We start from the raw sequence: 25,849 nt of genomic DNA, 5'->3' as shown, positions 1-25,849 counted from the left end.
CCGACGCGATGTGATGCGCTGCGACCCCGCTTCATATCGCGGGAGCCGGCGCAGGACGTAAATATACGTCCTGTGTCGTTAAAGGGTTAAGAGAAATGAGCAGTGGCTGCTGGTACTAACTGATGTGGCTGCCCGAGGAGTGGAGCAGGAGGATGGCATAGGAGAAGCGCGGGCACTAGGCTGCTGTGGATGGTAACTCCTGTGTCACCTTTGTTGCTTCACTGCTCCTCCGGACCAGGGATCTTCTGCTATGGGACACAGGAGAAGTATACGACAATATGGGAGCAGTGTGGGGCCTACAACTATATGGGGGCAGAGTGGGTGCCTTTAACTATGTGGGGGCAATATAGAGGCCTACAACTATATGGGGGTAGAATATCTGGAAATGGACTGCTAAGGAGTACTGAAAAAAAAGTCTGGGAACAACTTCAGACAGTTCCTGACACGAGATGGCAGCAGAGAGCACTGTTGACAGACTGGAATGAACTACACAACTTCCTCTGGAGCATACAGCAGCTGATAATTACTAGAAGGCTTAAGATTTTTAAATGGAAGTAATTTACCAATCTGTATAACTTTCCACCAGTTAATTTGAAAATGTTTTCCTCTTCAGAGTACCCCTTTAAAGGGGTAATCCGGTGGATTACAATTTTTTTTTTTAAATCAACTGGTGCCATAAAGTTAAACAGATTTGTAAATTACTGCTATTTAAAAATCTTAATCCTTCCAGTACTTATCAGCTGCTGTATGCTTCACAGGAAGTTCTTTTCTTTTTGAACTTATTGTCTGTCTGACTACAGTGCTCTCTGCTGACACCTCTGTCCATGTCAGGAACTGTCTAGAGCAGGATAGGTTTGCTATGGCGATTTTCTTGAGTGAGCCTGCATTTGCAAGTGAGGTCCTCAATGCACAGAGCCCTGCTTGTCCTCAGTGTACGGAGCCCTGCTTGTCCTCAGTGTACGGAGCCCTGCTTGTCCTCAATGTACAGAACCCTGCTTGTCCTCAGTGTACAGAGCCCTGCTTGTCCTCAGTGCACATAGCCCTGCTTGTCCTCAGTGTACAAATCCCTGCTTGTCCTCAGTGTACGGAGCCCTGCTTGTCCTCAGTGTACGGAGCCCTGCTTGTCCTCAATGTACAGAACCCTGCTTGGCCTCAGTGTACAGAGCCCTGCTTGTCCTCAGTGTACAGAGTCCTACTTGTCCTCAGTACACAGAGCCCTTGTCCTCAGTGTACAGACCCCTGCTTGTCCTCAGTGTACAGAGCCCCGACTGTCCTCAGTGTACAGAGCCCTGCTTGTCCTCAGTGTACAGAGCCCTGCTTGTCCTCAGTTTACAGAGCCCCGACTGTCCTCAGTGCACAGAGCCCCGCTTGTCCTCGGTGTACAGAGCCCCGTTTGTCCTCAGGGTACAGAGCCCAGCTTGTCCTCAATGTGCAGAGCCCTGCTTGTCCTCAGTTTTCAGAGCCCCCCTTTTCCTCAGTGTAGAGAGCTCCGCTTGTCCTCAATGTACAGAGCCCCGACTGTCCTCAGTGTACAGAGCCCTGCTTGTCCTCAGTGTACAGAGCCCTGCTTGTCCTCAGTTTACAGAGCCCCGACTGTCCTCAGTGCACAGAGCCCCGCTTGTCCTCGGTGTACAGAGCCCCGTTTGTCCTCAGGGTACAGAGCCCAGCTTGTCCTCAATGTGCAGAGCCCTGCTTGTCCTCAGTTTTCAGAGCCCCCCTTTTCCTCAGTGTAGAGAGCTCCGCTTGTCCTCAATGTACAGATCCCCACTTGTCCTCAGTGCACAGAGCCCTGCTTGTCCTCAGTGTAGAAAGCCCCGCTTGTCCTCAGTGTAGAGAGCCCCGCTTGTCCTCAATGTACAGAGCCCCGCTTGTCCTCAGTGTACAGAGCCCTGCTTGTCCTCAGTGCACATAGCCCTGCTTGTCCTCAGTGTACAGATCCCTGCTTGTCCTCAGTGTACAGAGCCCTGCTTGTTCTCAGTGTACAGAGCCCTGCTTGTCCTGATTTTCAGAGGCCCGCTTGTCCTCAGTGTACAGAGCCCCACTCTTCCTCAGTGTAGAGAGCTCCGCTTGTCCTCAATGTACAGATCCTCGCTTGTCCTCAGTGTACAGAGCCCTGCTTGTCCTCAGTGCACATAGCTTTGCTTGTCCTCAGTGTACAAATCCCTGCTTGTCCTCAGTGTACAGAGCCCTGCTTGTCCTAAGTGTACAGAGCCCTGCTTGTTCTCAGTGTACAGAGCCCTGCTTGTCCTCAGTGTACAAATCCCAGCTTGTCCTCTGTGTACAGAGCCCTGCTTGTCCTCAGTGTACAGAGCCCCGCTTGTCCTCCGTGTACAGAGCTCTGCGGGGTATGCGAGTCAGCCCGCATTTGCGAGTGAGGATGCCAGGGGGGGGGGGGGGAATCAGCTGCAACCAATAGATGCGGGCACAGCGCTCCCGCCTCTCTGATTGACAGGCAGGGAGCAGCTCTGTGCTGGTCACGTGTCCCAGCTGCAGTCTGAGATTTCGGACTCATGCCAGGCCAGCATGAGTCTGAAATCTATGTGGCCAGGACATGTAGGGAGACCCCTAGTGGTGATTTTTTCAAACAGTAAATACAGTTAGAAATAAACTTTTTTTTATTTTTTTTTTATTACATTCAATTAGGAAGTTGTTTGCCATACATTAATACACCATATATAAAGAGTTTTTTTGATGACGGGTACTCTTTAAAAAAAATAAAAATAAATGTTTTCCACTGGAGTACCCCTTTAAAGAAGTTATCCAGTAATAATAATTTCAGCACCACACCTTTCCTTAGGCTGTGTGCGTAATTACAGCTTGGCTTCATTCACTTATGCAAACTGAGCTGCAATACCACACACAACCTGAGAACAGGTGTGGTGCTGTTTTTGGAAGAAATCGGTTGTTTTTCTTTTCCTGGATAACCCCTTCAATTTCTGCTCTGTTCACAGCTGATTTTGCACCTACTGTAAAGGTGTCCATTATCATTCAACATATCCGACACACAGCATTTTTTTATTGATTATAAATGAAAGACATAGTGCAAGTGTGAACATAGCCTTTAGGATTTTAAAGCAGAATGTGACATTGGATGCAGTGTTGCCTCTCGTCTATTCCCTGCCTGCTTATTTTTATATGTTTTGCTCCGTACTTGTGTAGTAAGCTAATGCGAAGACAACAACTGAATCAAACCTGACAGATTCTGTTTTGTTCCAAGCAGTTAATCTTCAGATTTAGAAATATAGATTCATGAATTTCTTAAGAATTTTTTGTTACTGAACCGTAATAAATTTGGTCATCTTAAAGGACTATTTTTTCATCAGGCCCAAAGAGCAGGGAAAAGATTAAAGAAATCTTAGTCTTCTTACTGATCCCTCACTCCTTTGGTTGCAATACTTTCTGGTCCCCACATCAGTGACCGCTGCAGCCAGTGAATGGTGGTAGCAGTCACATATACAGTATGTGTCAAGAAGGACCAGAGAGTAGTAGGCAGGGGACCTAGGTGGGGGATCAGTAAGGTGACTATGGCTTCTTTTATTAATTTTTCATCCATCTGAACCATTTAAAAAAAATAATAATAATTGTACTTCAAGGCCTCATTATCACTGTATATTTGGTTATTATTTATTATCATATAAAAAAAAAATGTATATGTATTTCTATTATGCTTTTTTTTTTGTTTAGAATAAACCTCTATTTTTTGCCTAAACATACACGCAGAATACAGATAAAATATGCATGCGTGTCATGGCTTCTCGGCCTTTTGGCTAAGATCAAGTGTAGTATCTGTTCTTATCAGGTAGTCCACTGGTAGGAATGGATGGCTGCATGGAGGAGCAGGGGTGTCGGGGCGTTCCGGGGCTGGTGCCACAGAACCAGCTCAACGGCTGCTCTGATGTGCTCTGTTTCCTCCAGGTCTGGCCATGAGGTTGGGGGGGGGGGGTGTAGAGCTGAGGTTCATTAGTGCCTCGAGGAGTGGTGACCCTGAGGTGCCTAAACTCACTGAATGGATTCCCCACTGAGTGGAAGCACTGCACCATTAACACCTTCACTTTTGGTATTCACCCTTGGTATCCTGGCCTTCTGGCTAGGATCAGGGAAATTTTTTATAGATCCGGCCAGATGACCGGGCAGTATATCTGCACTCATCCACTTTTTTTTAATTTAATTTTTTTGTCACTGTGCCACTCTTACGTGTTTGTTTTGTACACAGGATTTGTCAGGATGCGGTAGCCCTTCTGGGTGTCCCTCCTGGCGATCTAGGGGAGGTGTGTGTGACCATTTGGTTCCTCACCTCCCTGCAACCCCTGGGCATCTTGGCTTCGGTCAAGATGCCATCAGTATACGGCTTATTGGCAGATACCTTGGTTAACGCCTAGGTTGAAGGCAGGTGCATTTTTGGCCCCTTAATAGCTTTGGCGAAAAGGGGCATCGAACCTGGATCCTTGTAGGTGCCTTTTGGCCCGGAGGTGAAGGGTAGGTTTGTTGGCGGGCCTCTCTCCTCTCATCTTGTGTGCATGTTTTTTTAGTGTGACATGTTTGCACTTTTTCTTGCACTTTGGGTGATAGAGAGCACTTGCCTCGGAAAAGAAAAACTTTCACCCATCTGAACCATTGAAATTTTTTTTGGGAGACAACAGCGTTAAAAGTACTTCAATGCCTCATTAACACTGTATATTTGGTTATTATTTTTTATTATATTTAAAAAAAATTACATATATGTATTTCTATTATGCTTTTTATTTTGTTTAGAATAAACTCCTGTTTTTTGCCTAAACATACATGCAGAATATAGATAAAATATGCATGTGTATCATGTTACATAATTGTTGATATTTGGTGACTCTTCTGATATGCATTTTTTTGCTCTAGTTTTAAAGAAGATCACTCCATCGTGAATCATGAGCACAATCTTGGTAACAATGGTAAGTTATGATCCTATTTCCCTTTTAGAAATTGTCTATCAGCCGCTTATGGCCTAATATAACTAAAGTGCCATTACCTACCTTGGCAGCTCCAGTGGTAACAATTCCATGCTCCCCCAGTCTCTGTTCACATAACTGTAGTATTAAAGTGCCTGACTAACGTGATTACTGCAGCCAATTATTGGCCCCATTGGTCATGTGCTATAAAAACTGACATCATTTATGTGGGACGTAATTGGTTGCAGCAGTCAGTATAGCATGTCGTCACTGCAGAAGTGTATATTTAGGCTGACATGCATTTATGTAGCAGGGGATTTAAAAGGTGTATGTAGTAAATGCCTATTTGCTATGCCATAAGCACTCTAAAATACAAAACAATAGAGGAAAATCAATGTTTATCTAGTTTTCTAATATAATCTTAAGGGTCTATTCACACGTACAGTATTCTGCGCAGATTTGATGCACATGATTTTCTGTTGCAGATTTCAATGTAAACTAAATGACTGAACACAGTTTGACATCCTGCGCATCAAATCTGTGCATCAAATCTGCACAGAATACTGTACGTGTGAATAGACCCTTAAAGTGGCTCACAATATAGAGTTTGCTTTTTAACTGCGAGGAGGAAGTAACACAGATTTTTGAGAGCACTGTTGTACCTGAAATGTTTCTCAGATGGAAGTAAATGTTGATAGTAGCTTCAAGGCAGGAAATCTGCTATGTGTCATACAGTCTAACCAAAAGCCATATCTTCTGTTTTCTGACATGTTATTACAGTTCCATTGATTTCAGTAGAGATCCTCAAAGATATAAGAATCTCAGACCTAAAAGCAAAAGTTGCACTTCACCACTGTTAAGCAAGCCCCTGTGTTCTAGTGAGAGGTCCTGGCTTATGATCCCTTACTGATGCTATCCATTGATATGTCACGGTGACATAATTAAAAGTGGACATGCCCTTTAAAAAGAGCCATAGCTATAAGGGGTGCAGAGACTGTAGTCATAACCTCTGGTTCCTGAATTGCATGTCTGCATAAGAAGACACCAGTATTATAAATGGTTATGGATTTTGCATTGTCGCCCAGAAGCCATGTTATGCCTCTGATTTTAAACGCATACACATGGCTTAAAATGATCCAATTTATCCCTGCATTTACACTATTTTGTATGAAATATACAAATCCTTCTTAAAGCGTTAGTGTCATTAATATAAACTTTTTTAATGTGTCTTTGCTATTATTTCCAAAGCTGACTTAACTGTTAGGTCACATGTCTGACAGCAGGGGGGGGGGGCTAAAATGCTTTCTGTATCAAGGGTAAAGGCTAAGTTTACATATGTGTTGGAGCTCAATTTGGGAGCTATGTCACACAGTCCACTGATGATAAAAATACTGAGCCATGCGGTCTGTTGCACAAAGGACACCACCGCATCCAGACAGATCCCATTTACTTTTAATGGGACCAATCAGGTGTCCTTTTTTTGCAAAATTTAAGTAGAGAAAATAATTTTTTATCTCTGCTCAGTCACGCTATTTTGATGGATTTTGCAAACGGAACACCTTGAACAGAGCCCTGGCACCAATGGGAACCTAGCCTAATCCACATACTTTTTAAAACCACCATGTGTGAAAGGTCCACAACATAATTAAATTTTATTGGGGTCAGAGCTCTATTGTTCTGTAACAGAGTATGAGCGTTTAGAGCAGCTCCACTAGCAAAATCCGTTCAAATTACGGGAGTTGAGTGGAGAAAAAATCTTGCATGTTCTAAGTTTTTATTACGTTATGCGCTCCAGCCGCACACGCTGGCCGTGAGCACATGGTCCTGTTACCTGCTGCTGCCGGCGGGGCTGGGACTTACATCGCGGGACATGTCCGCATGCGAGCCCCAGTCCGTCACTCACCTGGTGCTTCTCCTGCCCCAGCCTCTGCCTTACTGCACCGGCGCGCGTGGCCCTGTCCCCTAGGGCGCGCACGCACCGGAGCTTTAAGATTTAAAGGGCCAGTGCGCTCGTTAGTGTGATTCACCTGTGGCTCATTTATATATTCCTCCACCCTCCTCACTCCCCTGCCGGATCTTTGTTGCCTTGAGACTGAGAGAAAGCGTTCCTGTTTCTGCCTTGCCGTGTATCTGATCCTTTGCTTTGTGACCCAACCTTGCTTCTCTGCCGCCTGCCTATTGACCTCCTGCTATGCCCTGACTACGCAGCCGTGCCGCCTGCCCTGACCTTTTGCTATCCAGACTACAAGCTGCCTTATCCCTCCTTGGCCTCTTATCTCCTCCATCTGTGTGGTAGCGACCTGGGTACCTTAGACTCCGCTCCCTGGTACGGTCCGAGTAATTTGCCACACAGGTCCAGTGAATCCACATCTACCGGGGTTCCTGTCTTCTGAAACGTGTTACAGTTTCTCTCCGCTCAACTTCTATGAAACAACGGACACCAGATGGAAACCCAATGGACCCCATTTACAGTCAAAGTGCATTCGACCTTCCAGATTTGTTGTTTGTCACTTTAACTAACTCTGTGATGGAGCTTCCAAACAGAGCTCTGATGCAGGTGTGAATGGCCTTAGAGCTCAAAGGTAAAATTCTAGCTTCCTGCAGCTGTCACTAAAGGTTGCATTTTTATTTGACTATGCTACAGGGGCTGTAAAGTTAGTATAGTTCATAATATAGTGTATGTACCTGTGTGTGATGGTTTTCTCACAATTCTTCACCCCACTATTTATTTTTACCAGCATATAAAATGACTGTTGTCTCAGATTTTTCCCAGCTTGCAATGCGTCCGAGACCTGACTCACTAGTCAGCTGATGACAGGGAGCCTGTCTGCTTCAATGGGTAGAGGAATCAATCTGCAACTAATGCAACAGCTGTAGGCACCCTGATTGAAAACCACAGGTCTTTTGTTTCAATGGGTGGGGTGGCTGATGTGTGAGAGGGAGAAAAATGGCATTGTGGGATTTATAGTAAAAAAAACATAAGTCAAACAGGAAATACAAGTTCACAAAAAGCTAGCCACAATGTTATTGTTACGCCTAGCGCTCCGGGCCCCCGCTCCTCCCCGGAGCGCTCACGGCGTCTTTCTCCCTGCAGCTCCCCGGTCAGTCCCGCTGACCGGGAGCGCTGCTCTGTCATGGCCGTTGGGGATGCGATTCGCACAGCGGGACGCGCCCGCTCGCGAATCGCATCCCAGGTCACTTACCCGTTCCCGTCCCCTGCTGTCATGTGCTGGCGCGCGCGGCTCCGCTCTCTAGGGCGCGCGCGCGCCAGCTCCCTGAGACTTAAAGGGCCAGTGCACCAATGATTGGTGCCTGGCCCAATTAGCTTAATTGGCTCCCACCTGCTCCCTGGCTATATCTGGTCTCCTCCCTTGCACTCCCTTGCCGGATCTTGTTGCCCTTGTGCCTAGTGAAAGCGTTTTGTGTGTTTAAAGCCTGTGTACCAGAACTTCTGCTATCTCCCCTGACTACGAACCTTGCCGCCTGCCCCCGACCTTCTGCTACGTCCGACTTTGCTTCTGCCTACTCCCTTGTACCTCGCCTATCTTCAGCAGTCAGAGAGGTGAGCCGTTGCTAGTGGATACGACCTGGTCACTACCGCCGCAGCAAGACCATCCCGCTTTGCGGCGGGCTCTGGTGAAAACCTGTAGTGGCTTAGAACCGGTCCACTAGCGCGGTCCTCGCCATCCCTCTCTGGCACAGAGGATCCACTACCTGCCAGCCGGCATCGTGACAGTTATGGTAATCTCATGACATAGCCATTTAGCCCCAAGATAAGCGGAGGTCCTTCCTAAGCATGTCCATTACTGTCTGCCAGGTACGTACTAAAATCACCTTATGGTGGATAACCCCTTTAAATTGCATTTGCCCAAAGTTGCTCAGTTTATCTTTTCCCTGGAGATGCCATAATCAAAGGATTTGTTCCAAGTACAAAAAATAAAAATAAAAATGAAAATAGCACAGCTTCACACTATTTACAGAAGTGAAAAATTCTCCAGGAAAATATTTCAGTATCTGTACATAAGTATAAGTATATATGACCCTGATCAGAAGCAGTGTTGGTGGATCCTCTGTATAACCCATCTTTACTACTTCACACCATGATTTTTTGTATCTGAAATGTCTGCTAAGAGAAACAGGAAACAGCTCCAGGTGATGACATTTCACAGGACTCCTGGATCTCCGCACTAGATTGATTCTACTATAAAATGTCAAAGAATAAATAAAATCAATAAAGACACTAAGCTCTGCCTCCTGGCTCTTAGAACTACCAAACTCAAGTTCACCTCATTTGGCTTCTGTTGGGGCTTGGATACAAATGTGTTATTCCACGACTGTATACTTGTTCACATACAAATTATATCACCAGTATATAAAAACCATTAGAGTATGTTCACATGTAGTAAATATATGCTGCTGATTACATGCAAGGAAATCCACAGGTAAAATCCACACCACTGTGAGCATACCCCTAAAGATATATTTTCCAAGATCACAATATTTATGAAATGAGAACAGGAAGGGACTTCTGGAATCCCTTATTTAAAGGTTCCATATGCACTTGATTCTGAAATGTATTTGCCATTAGGCACCTGCGGGCCTGTGCCTAGGGGGGCAACACTTTCTTAAATAAAAAATATTAGATAAATATTTTTAATGTAGCTTCTGCTAAGCTATGGCTTAAAGCAGCAGTTCTCAACCTGTGAGTTGCGACCTCTTCGGGGGTCGAACGACTCTTTCACTGGGGTCACCTAAGACCATCGGAGAATACATGTCTCCGATGGTCTTAGGAACCGAGACACTGCTCTTCTATCTGTCTCCAGCAGGAGCGGACTGACCGGCTGGTCCGTTCAGACATGGTCCTAGGGCCTGGCTGGGTAAAATGCCCGCCGCCTCTGCTACTGAGGATCCAGGACACTTGGATCCCCAGGCAGACAGCGCTGCTTTCATCAGAAAGCCTCCTCTATGTGTGAGCTGCATCTGTGGCCTACACAGAGAGGAGACGTGACATCTGCCCTTGCTGTGCCCTTGCTGTGCAGTGCAGGGGCCGATGACATCACTCATCAGCGCCTACACTCTGGAGGATGGAAGATGTGGTCCCCTCATGCACTTCAGAGGAGATCACTGCATGGGACTTAATCAAGTGAGCAAAAAATATTTTTTTTTCATCCTGGAGAGGAAGGGGGTGTTGGTGCTGGGGGGGGGGGGGGGGCTCTGCTGCCTATGAAGTGAAATACAAAAAAGAGAAAGTATCACTCACCTCTCCTGTGCTCATTGGAAAAACGATCCTCTCCAACCGTTGATAGCAAAGTCCAAATGCAAGGTCCACAGCACCAGTCAGTTAAGTTTCCTTTATTCATTTCCATTAAAATCTGCATACAAAAAGTAAAGTGAAGTGTGCAGCAGATATGACCATGGTGAGCCTGTCTCCCTGTGTTCTGATGCGTTTCCACCCTACCGGGCCTTAGTCGTATATCTGCTGCACACTTCACTTTACTTTTTGTATGCCGATTTTAATGGAAATGAATAAGGGAAACTTTTAACTGACTGGTGCTGTGGACCTTGCATTTGGACTCTGCTGCCTATACCTAATGTGGGGGAACTCTGCTGCCTATACCTAATGTGGGGAAAAATCTGCTGCCTATACCTAATGTGGGGGAAATCTGCTGCCTATACCTAATGTGGGGGAAATCTGCTGCCTATACCTAATGTGGGGGAAATCTGCTGCCTATACCTACTGTGGAAGAACTGCTGCCTACAAATTCATAATAGTGGCAAAAATACAGTTATGAAGTAGCAATGAAAATAATTTTATGGTTGGGGTCACCACAACCTGAGGAACTGTATAAAAAATTATTTTCCCCTTTGTTGCATCCACATGGGTCAGAACTGCTATTAAATGTACTTTGAGATTTGCAGCTACTGCATGCTCATTGTGCTGTGGATTTGTGATTGATTTCACCACTTTCTGTATATAGGGTGAGATCCATGGGGAACCTGCAATAACATTTGCATGTAACACATACATTTTTTACTGCGTATTTGTGACAGATCTGTATAAAAAAAAATCTGACTATGGCTCTGGCTCTGACTCTAGTAATCACTGTGGCCTAATCATTGTTTGCATGGCACCCACATACTGAACATTTAGTAGTGACTGTGCAGTGCATTGCAAGTTTGTCCCATCATACAGCTGTTGAGATAGGCCATCAGTATTGTGCATGCTTAACAAGACAGTCCAAGACTAGTGACTTCAATGGTCTTGTTTAACCCCTTAAGGACTCAGCCCATTTTTGCCTTAAGGACTCAGACAATTTAATTTTTACGTTTTCATTTTTTCCTCCTCGCCTTCTAAAAATCATAACTCTTTTATATTTTCATTGCCAGACTAGTATGAGGGCTTGTTTTTTGTGCGACCAGTTGTCCTTTGTAATGACATAACTCATTATATCATAAAATGTATGGCGCAACCAAAAAACACTATTTTTGTGGGGAAATTAAAAAGGCTAATTTTGGAAGGTTTTGTTTTCACGCCGTACAATTTACGGTAAAAATGATGTGTGTTCTTTATTCTGAGGGTCAATACGATTAAAATGATACCCATTATTACATACTTTTCTATTATTGTTGTGCTTAAAAAAAATCACAAACTTTTTAACCAAATTAGTACGTTTATAATCCCTTTATTTTGATGACCTCTAACTTTTTTATTTTTCCGTATAAGCGGCGGTATGAGGCCTGTACTTTTTTGGATACCACATTTGCATATAAAAACTTTGAATACATTTTTTATAATTTTTTTTTTTATAAAATGTATTTAAAAAGTAGCAATTTTGGACTTTTTTTTTTTTTACGTTCACGCCGTTCACCGTACGGGATCATTAACATTTTATTCTAATAGTTTGGACATTTATGCACGTGGCGATACCAAATATGTCTATTAAATTTATTTTTTACGCTTTTTGGGGGTAAAATAGGAAAAAACGGACGTTTTACTTTTTTATTGGGGGAGGAGATTTTTCACTTTTTTTTAACTTTTACTTTTACATTTTTTTTTACACTTGAATAGTCCCCTTAAGGGGACTATTCATAGCAATACCATGATTGCTAATACTGATCTGTTCTATGTATAGGACATAGAACAGATCAGTGTTATCGGTCATCTTCTGCTCTGGTCTGCTCGATCTCAGACCAGAGCAGGAGACGCCGGGAGCCGGAAGGGGGAAGGTGAGGTGACCTCCGTGCGGCGTTCTGAATGATCGGATCCCCGCAGCAGCGCTGCGGGCGATCCGATCATTCATTGAAATCGCGCACTGCCGCAGATGCCGGGATCTGTATTGATCCCGACACGTGAGGGGTTAATTGCGGACGCCCGCGAGATCGCGGGCGTCGGCCATTGCCGGCGGGTCCCTGGCTGCGATCAGCAGCCGGGATCAGCCGCGCATGACACGGGCATCGCTCCGATGCCCGCGGTTATGCACAGGACGTAAATGTACGTCCTGATGCGTTAAGTACCACCGCACCAGGACGTACATTTACGTCCTGCGTCCTTAAGGGGTTAAAGGACATCTGTCTCACCCCACTTGGCCAGTCCTGCATGTTTATTGCAGTGACAAGATGTGAAAAACCCTTTGGGACCGGTCGGGCCCCTCCCCCACCCTCAGAGTCAATAAAAAAAATTAAACTTACCCGTAATGGGGGTGGTCCGGGCCATCCATCCTTCATGTAGTGTCCGGCAGCATTCCGGGTGGAGGGTGAACCGGTCCGGGCTGTCCTTCTCCGGGGGTCCTCTTCTCCACTCCGGGCAGGCTCCATCCTAGTACGCTGCATAGACGCCGCTACGCCGTGACATCAGGTGCGTCGCTGCGCACGGGCGTGACTGCGCAGCGGCGTCTATGCTGCGTTACTAGGCCGGAGCCTGCCAGGAGTGGAGAAGAGGACCACCGAAGAAGAAGGACAGCCCGGACCGGTTCACCCTCCACCCGGAATGCCGCCGGACACTACAGGAAGGATGGATGGCCCGGACCACCCTGACAGATAGGGGGAGAGAAGCTGGTGGCGGCGGCGGCCTATGGCACCGCAAAAGCCACTTCAGTGCATTGATTTAAAGCGTCCGCTTTAACCCCTTAAGGACCGGGGGGTTTTCCGTTTTTGCATTTTCGTTTTTTGCTCCTTGCCTTTAAAAAATCATAACTCTTTCAATTTTGCACCTAAATTTTTTTGTGACCGAAAAAAAACTTTCCTCAAGGGCTCAAAATTAGAAATATTGTATAGATAAGGTAGGGGATTTAATATTCACTGAAAAGAACAACTAAAACAACAACCTACAGGTGTGGAAGACCACACAATAAATAGTGAATATACCCCAGTAAAAAATAATTTATGACAAGTATAATCATGTATAAAAGTAATTTTATTGAAATATATAGTTTAAAAAATACATATATGTATATCTGAAATCACAGAATCAATTCATAAACGGTAGTAAAAAAAATATAGAATATATAAAAAAATATAAATATAAAAGTATAAGGTGGATGCTGGGGTGAGAAAGCCTGTATGCCAATAAAATAAATAAGGAGATAAAATAGTTCTTTGAGAAGTCACAGTGCTAGTAGTGAGCTGCAATTAATAGTTTATAAATCATAAATAAACTATAAATTAATATCTGCAGGGGTTGCATGCACAAGGTGAGGGGAAGGAGGGGGGAAGGGGGTCGTGCAAATGTGCAAAAAAGATGTGCAATACTTGTGGAATTAAATTACCACGCAATGGCCGGTGAAGGCAACCAATTATATGTGATAAAATTATTAATTAATAACCAAAACAAAAAGCAAATGAATAAAATATAACACTCAAGTGAGTTGCAACAAGTGCAAAGAATTAAAAATTAAAAAATTAATTAACCGTGCAAATGAAGTGGACAAGGACTTGAACATGCAGCCTAAAGAAGGGAAAATAATAACACCTGGGTCACACGGTGGGGGGGGGGGGAAGGGGGTGGGGGAGGGGAAAAGGGGGGGAGGAAGGGAAGGGGGGGGAAAGGAAGGGAAGGAAGGAATGGGGGAGGGGAAAAGGGGAAGGGGGAGGAAGGATACGGGAGGACTAGAAGTTATGAAGGGAAGGGGCGAAAAATAAATGACCATAATATGGGAGAAGAAAAAATGAACACAAAAAAGGAGATAATGACATATGGAGAAAATCGTGACATATAGTGATGTTGGAGGAAAAGTGATAGTGATGTAGTGATAGCATTGTAAAAGATAATAAAAATAAACACAGAAATATCTAATAAATAAATAGATTATACTTACAAATAGGAGGCAAAACTGTTGATCTCGTTCAATCCAGCCGGAGTTTTTGTTCCCAAAATTTCGATCCATTTACATTCTTTTTGAGCAAGAAGAGTTTTCCAATTGCCGCCACGAGGGCCAGCATAGACCCGATCAATGCCCCGAACCTGTAAAAGAGATGAATCACTGCCATGGTACTTCTTAAAATGTCTTGCCAAAGACTTCTGATAGAATGAATCTGGTCCATCCTTCCCTGCTTTTATGTCCAGAACATGTTCCCTCACGCGTCTGTGGAGTTCGCGTGTTGTCATACCGATATAAATTTTGTTGCATGGGCACTTAGCATAGTATACTACACCCTTGGTTGCACAGTTAATATGATGAGTAATTTTGTAAGATTTCATTCCACTGGCATTTTCAAAGGTAGTATTCTTTTCTATGTTTGCGCATGCAACACACTGCTCGCAATTGAAACTGCCCCATTTGGGACCCTTTGATCCAAAAAGATGAGATTTATTAGGTCCCTGGTGGTAACTACGAACCAAAGAATCTTTAATATTTTTCGACCTTCTAAAAGTAACAGAAGGATTTTTGGGAAGGCATCCAAGAAGTACCTGGTCTGTCGTAAGTAAGGGACAGTATTTTGCAATTGCTGTGTTCATATCTTGGGTCCGTGAATGGTATGTTGTGATGAATCTAACGGTATCGGAATCCTGTTTGGTGGTACTTCTTTTAACCTGTAAAAGAGTATTGCGATCACTCTTTTTGGCTCTATGGTATGCTTTAGTCAAACAATTGTCATTATAGCCTCTCTCTTTAAAACGTACCTGAAGATCTTCAGCTTGTTTCTCGAAGTCCAAGGTATTGGAACAGATACGTCGTGCCCGAAGATATTGTCCAGTTGGGATGTTATTCACTAGGTGTCGTGGGTGTCCGGATTTTGCATGAAGTATAGTGTTGGCAGAAGTACTTTTTCTAAAAAGGTCGGTGGAAAGGAAACCGTTATCATCTCTTATGATCTTAACATCAAGGAATTCAGTAGATGTAGTACCTATATTGGTGGTTAATTTAATATTTAAGTCATTTTGGTTAAGTCTAGTAATTAGGTCTTGTAATTCAGTGACCGGTCCCTGCCACACTAATAGGATATCATCAATATATCGCCACCAATATTGTATGTTCTCTATACCTGGAATGGGATCTGAAATAAAAATGTCTCTCTCCCACAGCCCCAGGAACAGGTTGGCATACGAGGGCGCACAAGATGCCCCCATTGCCGTGCCCTGGAGCTGCAGGAAGAGAGACTCCTTAAACATAAAAAAATTATGAGTCAAAATGTACTCAAGGGCCACTATTAAAAAATTACATAAATCAGAGTCGAGGGCACTGGAAGACAAAAAGAATCTTACCGCTCGTATTCCGTCACTATGTCGGATAGAAGTGTAAAGTGCCTCCACATCACAGGTAGCTATAACCATATCGGATTCGAGTTGCAAGTTGTCTAATTTTCTTAGTACATCATTGGTGTCTTTTAAAAAAGATGGCAGGGTCTCTACAATAGAGGTTAGATGATAATCAATGAGGCGGCATAACGGTTCACATAAATTTCCACAGCCAGACACAATCGGTCTACCCGGCGGACAGGTGGCACTTTTGTGTATTTTAGGGAGTAAATAGATGGAGGATACCGTAGGATTTTTTGGTAAGAGGGCCTCCATCTGTTTGGCTGATAAGATGCCTTGGTCAACTGCTTGGTTTAAAATAATATTTAATTCAGATAGAAACCTTAAAGTAGGATTGAAAGTAAGTTTTTTATAACAGTCGCCTTGTCGTAGTTGGCGTAGCATCTCCCTCTCATACATTTCTAGGGGCCATAACACTACATTACCGCCTTTATCGGACGGTTTAATAATGACATTTTTTAAGGATTGGATCTCACGTAATGCTTGACGTTGGTGATATGTCAAATTGTCATTTTGTATTGTCTCTGGGATCTGATTGAACTCCTGAGAGACTAATTTGACAAAAAGATCAATCTCTGGGAACTGTGTCAGCTGCGGGAAATTTTTGGATTTTGGTAGAAGGTGTGTAGGAAACTTACCTGTGGGTTGTGGTTCTTGTTCATCCATGAGTTCAATCAAAGTGCGTACCGCTTCTTGGTCAGTCCTGGTGGAAAGATCAGAGTTGGAAGCTTCAATGTTATGATTAAACATCTTTTTAAATGCTAGCTTACGTGCAAACAACTGCAAATCTTTGATGGCAGTAAAGCGATCAAATTTTGCCGTTGGACAGAATGTAAGCCCTAGACTCAATACTTCATTTTGGGCTTTAGTAAGTATATGATCTGTAAGATTAATGACTTTGGTACTTACCTGATTTTGGTCACGAGAATTGTAATTGCGTTTCCTAAAAGTATTCCTTCCACCATAGCTATGTTCTATTTTTCTCTTCCTTCCAGAGAATTGCTGTCTGTAGGAAGATGATGTTGTTGATTCTGCCCCCACAGATGCCAATGAGGACACCGAAAGTGATCTAGCAAGGGGTCTTGTTTGGTTCTGTCTCCATTTATAGACCCTGTTGGATTGGGCGTCCACTGAGTCTCGTTGGTATTTTTTGGTTTTCATAGTCTGAATGTCTTTTTCCCATATATTAAGGTTCTCATCAAGCTCTTTATTAAAAGCTTCCAACTCCATTTTTGAACACTCCTTTATAAGGGATGCCTGAGTGTCTTCAAGTTCACGTTCCATAGTATCAAGAGTATGATTATTATGCGAAATTAAAAGTTCCAGAAAGGTCTGGGAGCATTTGTTACATGCCTCTTCCCATTTATTTTTCAATTCATTGTCCTCCACGGGGTAAGAGGGAAAGACCTGAATTCTTAGTCCTCTTGGTAGGAGTCCTCCAGATAAATATTTCTGGAGGAAAACGCGGTTCCACCAAAGACGGGTGCGTTTTTGGAGTAAATTTCTCATGGTTCGTTTTAAAGTGGTTTTCTGTACTGATTCTGTGCCTGGCGAGGATCCTATATCAAACATATTTTGGGCTTTCTCCAGCCACATAGCATCACGGCTTTTGTAGTTCATCGCCAGGTGAATAGGGCCCACGGAAAGAGAAAGAAAAGAGACCAATCTGTAAAACAGAGAGGAATATAAATATGTGACCGAAAAAAAACTTTCCTCAAGGGCTCAAAATTAGAAATATTGTATAGATAAGGTAGGGGATTTAATATTCACTGAAAAGAACAACTAAAACAACAACCTACAGGTGTGGAAGACCACACAATAAATAGTGAATATACCCCAGTAAAAAATAATTTATGACAAGTATAATCATGTATAAAAGTAATTTTATTGAAATATATAGTTTAAAAAATACATATATGTATATCTGAAATCACAGAATCAATTCATAAACGGTAGTAAAAAAATATAGAATATATAAAAAAAGATAAATATAAAAGTATAAGGTGGATGCTGGGGTGAGAAAGCCTGTATGCCAATAAAATAAATAAGGAGATAAAATAGTTCTTTGAGAAGTCACAGTGCTAGTAGTGAGCTGCAATTAATAGTTTATAAATCATAAATAAACTATAAATTAATATCTGCAGGGGTTGCATGCACAAGGTGAGGGGAAGGAGGGGGGAAGGGCGTAGTGCAAATGTGCAAAAAAGATGTGCAATACTTGTGGAATTAAATTACCACGCAATGGCCGGTGAAGGCAACCAATTATATGTGATAAAATTATTAATTAATAACCAAAACAAAAAGCAAATGAATAAAATATAACACTCAAGTGAGTTGCAACAAGTGCAAAGAATTAAAAATTAAAAAATTAATTAACCGTGCAAATGAAGTGGACAAGGACTTGAACATGCAGCCTAAAGAAGGGAAAATAATAACACCTGGGTCACACGGTATAGTGCTAATAATAAGCAATAACAACCAACAGGCAATGGGCAGCAATAGTGCAGATAGCAGCAGATAGATAGCAGCAAGTTTAGGTGGTGACTAGTAACAAAGAATAATATGCAGGAAAGAAACGGTTTAGTATAAAGCTGGCACAGGACTCACCCCAATCCACCTCCACAACTCCGACTCGTTTCGCCGGAAGCGGCTTTGTCAAGGAGTGAGGTGGACTGGGATAGTCTCGCTATAAATAGTATATGTATGCCAATGAGGAGTGAGGAACGCACCTGTTACGGGACACTGGGTGATGTAAACCGGAAATGGCGTCAGGTCACATGAGCGGATCGGCTCGTGTGAATGAGACCGGGATCTCGCTAGAGGAGGGCCGTGTAAGCCGTCCACGCCTGGGGTACACTACTGCGCATGTATGCTGGCTCAACTCCCATATAGGGAGCCAGAGACGCGCAAGGATGGAACTAATGGCGCAGGCCACACAAACATGGCCGTGTGCTATGATGTTGCGCATGTGCGCCGGGCCCGGTCCCTAGAGGCAGAAGATGCCTGTGGCCTCACTAAAATGGCTGACTGCCGATAATAAATTTAAGGGAATGAGGAGATGTATAAAGAGTAATAGTTAATGGGGGGAAAAAAATAGGATCTAAATTAAATCAATCATGTAGGATATATGTGATGCAGAAAATGTGTAAGGATCTGTGTGTGCACGTGAAATAAACAACATTTGTGCAAAAATAGTGAAAGGGCAGGGGAAAAAAAAAAAATTAATAAAGGGGAAGAAGAAAGGGGGGGGGGGGGGGGAGTGAAGAAAGGTGTGAATGGGGATAATGTAATAAGATAGACCTGAGTGTGAATTGATTCTGTGATTTCAGATATACATATATGTATTTTTTAAACTATATATTTCAATAAAATTACTTTTATACATGATTATACTTGTCATAAATTATTTTTTACTGGGGTATATTCACTATTTATTGTGTGGTCTTCCACACCTGTAGGTTGTTGTTACCTAAATTTTTTTGCGCCACCAATTCTTCTTTGTAATGATGTCAGTCATTTTGCCCAAAAATCTACGGTGAAACGGGAAAAAAAATCATTGTGCGACAAAATTGAAAAAAAAAAACACTGTTTTGTAACTTTTGGGGGCTTCCGTTTCTGCGTAGTACATTTTTCGGTAAAAATGACACCTTATCTTTATTCTGTAGGGCCATACGATTAAAATGATATCCTACATATATAGGTTTGATTTTGTCGTACTTCTGGAAAAAATCATAACTACATGCAGGAAAATTAATACGTTTAAAATTGTCATCTTCTGACCCCTATAACTTTTTTATTTTTCCGTGTATGGGGCGGTATGAGAGCTCATTTTTTGTTCAAGTTCAAGCTCAAGTTTTTAACGGTACCATTTTTTGCATTGATAGGACTTATTGATTGCTTTTTATTCATTTTGAAATGATATAAAAAGTGATCCAAAATGCACTATTTAGGATTTTGGAATTTTTTTGCGCGTACGCCATTGACCGAGCGGTTTAATTAACTATATATTTTTATAAACATTTCCGCACGCGGTGATACCATATATTTTTATTTTTATTTACACTGTGTTTTTTTTTATGGGAAAAGGGGGGTGATTCAAACTTTTAATAGGGGAGGGGTTAAATGATATTCATTCACTTTTATTTTTTCACTTTTTTTTTGCCCTGCATCCGCTCCCATGCTATAACGTGGGGTCACCAAGGCTAATACAGGACATCACCGATCACAGTGATGCGCGGTATTAACCCTTTAGACTAACCCTTTTGCCGCGTCTAAAGTTAAAAAAAACATTCCCGGCAGCTCAGTCGGGCTGATCGGGACCAGCGCGGTGAAACCGCGGTGTCCCAATCAGCTGTTAGGACACGAGGAGGGTCCCTACCTGCCTCCTCATAGTCTGATCGCCGATTCACTGCTCCATGCCTGAGATCCAGGCAGGAGCAGTGGAGCGCCGATAACACTGATCAGTGCTATGCTATGGCATAGCATTGATCAGTGTCTGCAATCAAGGGGGCTATAACATTGCAAAAAAAAGTGTAAAAAAAATCTATATATATAAAACTCAACGTGTGTGTGTATGTATGTATGTATGTGTGTATGTTCCAGCATCACGTCCAAACAGCTAAAGATATTAACATGAAACTTGGCACACATGTTACTTATATGTCAACAACAAGCATAGGATAGGTGATTTAACCCTTACTCACCCCAATTTGCCAGGGGCGGGCTTTATGTTTAAAGTCCCATACAAGTCAATGGGAAATATATGTTACTGCATAACTTCCAAACGTCTGGAGATATTTCGATAATACTTGGCCACATGTTACTTATATGTCCACTTAAAATATAGGATAGTTAATTTAACCCTTAACTACCCCATTTGTTAGTGTCAGGGCTTTTGTTTAAAGTCCCATGCAAATCAATGGGAAATATAGGAGGACGGGATAGGAGGTCGGGATAGGAGGACGGGATAGGATGATGGGATAGGAGGTCGAGATAGGAGGTCGAGATAGGAGGACAGGATAGGAGGTTGAGATAGGAGGACGAGATAGGAGGTCGGGATAGGAGATCGGGATAGGAGGATGGGATAGGAGGACGGGATAGGAGGTCAAGATATGAGGTTGAGATATGAGGACGGGAAAGAAGGACGAGATAGAAGGACGAGATAGGTCGGGATAGGAGGTCGACATAGGAGGTCGGGATAGGAGGTGGAGATAGGAGGTGGAGATAGGAGGACGAGATATGAGGTTGGGATAGGAGGTGAGGATAGGAGGTCTGGATAGGAGGAGGGGATAGGAGGTCGGGATAGGAGGAGGGGATAGGAGGTCGGGATAGGAGGTCGGGATAGGAGGTGGGGATAGGAGGTCGAGATATGAGGTCGGGATAGGAGGTGAGGATAGGAGGTCGAGATAGGAGAAGGGGATAGGAGGTCGGGATAGGAAGAGGGGATAGGAGGTCGGGATAGGAGGTCGGGATAGGAGGTTGGGATAGGAGATTGGGATAGGAGGTCGGATAGGGGTCAGAAGAGGACATTTGTAACGTATTAATTTTCGTGCATGTAGTTTTTTCCAGAAGTAAAACAAAATCAAACCTATAAAAGTAGGGTATTATTTTAATCGTATAGGCCTACAGAATAAAGATAAGGTGTCATTTTTATCGGAAAATGCACTGCATAGAAACAAAAGCCCCCAAAATTTACAAAATGGCGTTTTTTCTTCTTCAATTTTATTCCATAAATATTTTTTTTTGTTTCGCTGCAGATTTTTGGGTAAAATGACTGATGTCATTACAAAGTAGAATTGGTGGCGCAAAAAAAAAAAAAAAACATCATATGGGCCTGTAGGTGCAAAGTTGAAAGGGTTATGATTTTTAAAAGTTAAGGAGAAAAAAAGTCCTTAAGGGCTTAATTAAATCTGTGCAAAGGAAAAGTTACCCAGTTATGCATAGTAACCAATCAAATAGTTTCTTTTATTTTTCAGAGGCCTTTTAAAAAATGAAAGAAGCGATCTGATTTTTCGATTTTTCCTCTGCACAAGTTTTGATGAATCTCCCCCATTGACCCAATTTCTGTTCTTGCATTCATTGTCATAAGCACTGGCTTGCCTAACTTGTATTTTCACCTAAGACGTAGATAATTTTCCTTCTAAAGAGGTGTAAATGCCTACAAAATGAAGGCATAGAAAAACATGATTACCGGATGCAAATGAGAGTGAAATTGACTGATTTACATTATGCTGGCTCCGTAATTATATATTTAAGATGTCAGTGAGTTAAATATAGATTTTTCACTGCATGATCTGAACCCTAGGATGGCTTACATGATGCGTTTTCAATTTGGGGGATGGGTTGAAGTCCTTATCTGCAGGAAATGTAAGGGCTTGTGCACAGAGTCAGATTCAACCCTGATTTTGACACAAAGGGTATGTTCACATGCGCGGATTTTTTAGCGGGGTTTCCGCTGCAGATTTGAAAGTGGGCGGGCTCTTCTCCGCTGTCCGCAGCAGATTTTCCGCTTCGGAATTTACGCTGCGGAAAATCCGCCACAGTCCCTACTGACTTCAATGGGGCTTGCGGCGGATTTTCAGCAGTGTACATTCCGCCGTGGAAAATCTGCTGCGGACAGCCGAGAAGCCCACTTTCAAATACGCAGCGGAAAACCCGCAAAAAAATCCGCGTGTGTAAACGTTCCCAAATTCAGTGGGAAATCTGTGACCATGTGCACACATTTTCCTTAGGCTAAGTTTACACTCATGTTTTTCTGGCCTTTTTATGGAAAACTGCCACTGTAGTTTTTGAGCCAAAGTCAGAAGTGGATCCAGTAGGAAGGAGAAGTCCTTCCTTTATATTTCCCATTTCTTTTGAATACACTTCTGGCTTTGGCTCAAAAACTGCAGTGGCACTTTTTCCCCCCAAAAAAGCCAGAAAAAAACCTATGTGGAAACCTAGCCTTAGGGCTCTTTTACACAAACGGATCGGCAGCGTATTATACTCTGCAAATCTGCCGATGATGGACCCTACAGTGTTGCCTCCATCTGTGCATGCTCATAGTGGCAATCAGCGGCTATAAGCAGACACGCTACGATGTGCGAGTTGCGTTGCGCATGCGCAGTATACTCGTGCACATTGTGGCTGCTCTCGGCCTAGCTCAGGGAGCAGGGGGAGCGGCTGCGATGTGTGCGAGTATACTGCGCATGCGCGTGACAACTCGCACATCGCAGCGTGTTTGCTCGTAGCGGTGGATTGCCGCTATGAGCAGGCACAGATGGAGGCAGCACTGTAGGGTCCATCGTCGGCGGATCCACAGCGTAAAATTAGCTGCAGATCTGTCTGTGTGAACGAGCTCTTACACTGAATTTTCCAGAGAGGATTTAAAATTCTCCTCATGAATTGTCATGTCAATTCCTGACAAGGATTCCATGTGGAATCATCCCATTGAAGTCAATGGGACTTTGAATATTTGCTCTGTTTCTGCACCACAATCTGTACCAGAGAAACCAGATTAAAGGGGTACTCCGGCGCTAAGACATCTTATCCCCTATCCAAAGGATAGGGGATAAGATGCCTGACCGCGGGGGTCCCGCTTCTGGGGACCCCCGTGATCTTCCACGCCGCACCCCGTTAGAATCAGCCCCCGGAGCGTGCTCGCTCCGGGACTGATTACTAGCGATCACAGGGACGGAGCATAGTGACGTCACAGCTCCGCCCCCGTGTGACATCACAGCTCCGCCCCCTCAATGCAAGCCTATGGAGGGGGCGTGACAGGTGACGGGGCTGATTCTAACGGGGTGCAGCGTGGAAGATCACGGGGGTCCCCAGCAGCGGGACCCCCGTGGTCAGGCATCTTATCCCCTATCATTTGTATAGGGGATAAGATGTCTTAACGCCGGAGTACCCCTTTAAATCTTGTGAATGTTGGTGCAGTTTGTGAATCTAAAATTTTTAATTAAAATGTTGACTTCTCCTATGAAGTCAGTGAGGGAAATATGAATTGAAGTCAGTGATGAATATCTAAATCTGCAGTGAGGAATATCTAAATCTGCAGTGTTTCCATATCACTGATACAACAACCCAGATTTTACTAAGAGTTTTGGGTTTTTACTAATGTAAAATGTTGTTTCCGATTTGCAGGATTCCACTCTATGGGGATTCACAGATTCACAAGTCAGGAAACTTCTGACCAGCTTATTCTCGATAGAAATTTTCACCCATTTATTTTCAGGATTTTCTGTGATTTTAATATTAAATATGTTGGATGGTGAAAATATGCCCCCTTTCAGCCTGACCACGGCTATTTTTCCAAGAGGCCACACCCTGTTTCTGGTTTGTAGGTTTACTTTGGCACATAGCACCACAGATTATGGCGCAGACACAATTTGTGACACAATCCGCCAATTTCTGGTGCACTGCACTAGAGCCCTGCATTGGACTGGTTTTTCAATCCTGCTCCCGCCCGCTCCCAATGATTTCTTTGACCAATCCCATCCGCTCCCGCAACATTTGTGTCCAATCCCGGCTGCTCCCACTAAAGTGTTTGTCCAATCCCTCCTGCTCCCGCTAACATAGGAATGTACAGACACTAGGGTGCAATGCTCTGCACATACTGCCCATGTAAATTTATTTTTGTGGGATAAAAGTTTTGGGGGCTTACATTTCTACTCAGTGCACTTTTCGGTAAAAATGACACCTGTAGGTCCATACGGTTTCAAGGATACACAAATTTATATAGGTTTTATTTTATTTTACTACTTTAAAAAAAATTATAACTACATGCACCAAAATTAGTATGCTTAACCCCTTAACGACCACGGATGTATATTTACGTCCGTGGCCGGCTCCCATTATGTGAAGCGCTCTCAGGAGCTGAACTCACTTCATACCCAGCAGGTCCCGGTTGCTATCAGCAACCAGGACCCACGGCTAATAACGGACATCGCCGATCGGGCTGATGCCCGGTATTAACGCTTTAGATGCCGTGATCAAAGTTGATTGCGGCATCTGAAATGGGAGAAAACACTGCCGGTTAGCTCAGCGGAGCTGTTCGAGCTGTGAAATCGCGGCATCCCGAACAGCTGAGAGGACAGCGGGAGGGTGCTTACCTTGCTCCATGCCGTCCGATCGTCGCTCCATTGCTCCAACCCTGAGATCCAGGCTTCAGAGATCGAGAACAGATAAGACTGTTCAATGCTATGCTATGGCATAGCTTTGTTTAGTGTATGCAATCTAAGTATTGCATGTAATGGTCTCCTGTGGGGACTAAAAAAAAAAAGTGTAAAAAATTTAAAGTTAATAAATGGGATTTAACCCCTTCATATGTGGTATTGGCGCATGTGTAAATGTCTGAACTATAAAAATATCATGTTTATTAAACTGCAGGGTACGGTACTGCACGTAAAAAAAAATACCAAAGTCTAAAATTGCATATTTTTGGTCACTTTGTATACCCTAAAATAATGTATAAAAAGTGATCAAAAAGTTAAAGGGTTTAGAAGATGACAATTTCAAGCATACTAATTTTGGTGCATGTAGTTGGTGCATTTTTTTTGTAGTAAAATAAAATAAAACCTATATAAATTGGGTATCCCTGTAAGGCTACATTCACACTGCCGGTTGTCTCCGGCAGTGTGAAGCCCGTTATTTTCAGATTGCGAATTGCGGGAGAAAAAAAAATAGTGCTTGCACCTTTTTTTTTTTCTCCTGCTATTCTCTCTGAAAATAACGGTGCCCGACGGACCCCATTGACTATAATGGGGTCCATCGGGACTCGTTATTGCCCGTTATGCGCCGGCAAAATGACGTCCGTCAAACAGCGAAAAAAAAAAAGAGAGTTTGATGGCCGTTATTGCCGAGGTATAATGGCAGTGTGAAAAGAGCCTAACCATATGGACCTACAGAATAAAGATATGGTGTCATTTTTACAGAAAAGTTAATCCAAAGTGATTGATGTCATTACAAAGTACAATTGGTGGCGCAAAAACAAGTCCTCATATGGGTCTGTAGGTACAAAATTTTAAGCCTTCTGGTTTTTAGAAGATGAGGGGAAAGTTATGAAAGTGCAAAAATGAAAAAACCTGTGAGCCTTAAGGAGTTAAAATGGTCTTCTTTTGATCCCTATAACTTTTTTATTTTACTGTATATGGGAAAGTATGAGGGCTCACTTTTTGCTCTGTGGTCTGTA

General features: G+C 43.3%; 1 protein-coding gene and 1 non-coding gene across 5 annotated transcripts in view; both read left to right on the top strand.

Moving 5' to 3' along the window:
• Nucleotides 1-25,849, top strand: part of ERICH6 (glutamate rich 6) — a 135,107-nt gene that overhangs the window by 39,840 nt on the left and 69,418 nt on the right. For all 4 annotated transcript variants that reach the window (XM_056564935.1, XM_056564936.1, XM_056564938.1 and 1 more), the window contains one exon: nucleotides 4,873-4,925. In XM_056564935.1, the coding sequence (XP_056420910.1) occupies nucleotides 4,873-4,925 (53 nt within the window). The remainder of the gene's footprint in view (nucleotides 1-4,872; nucleotides 4,926-25,849) is intronic.
• Nucleotides 3,748-3,931, top strand: LOC130363222 (U2 spliceosomal RNA). Its single transcript, XR_008891760.1, has one exon. It is a non-coding gene; the product is annotated as a U2 spliceosomal RNA (small nuclear RNA).

The sequence above is a fragment of the Hyla sarda genome, chromosome 3, assembly GCF_029499605.1.
Source record: "Hyla sarda isolate aHylSar1 chromosome 3, aHylSar1.hap1, whole genome shotgun sequence".
In the NCBI taxonomy this organism is placed as follows: Eukaryota; Metazoa; Chordata; class Amphibia; order Anura; family Hylidae; genus Hyla; species Hyla sarda.
Note: the sequence above shows the minus strand (reverse complement) of the source record. Positions and strands in the feature narration are given on the sequence as shown.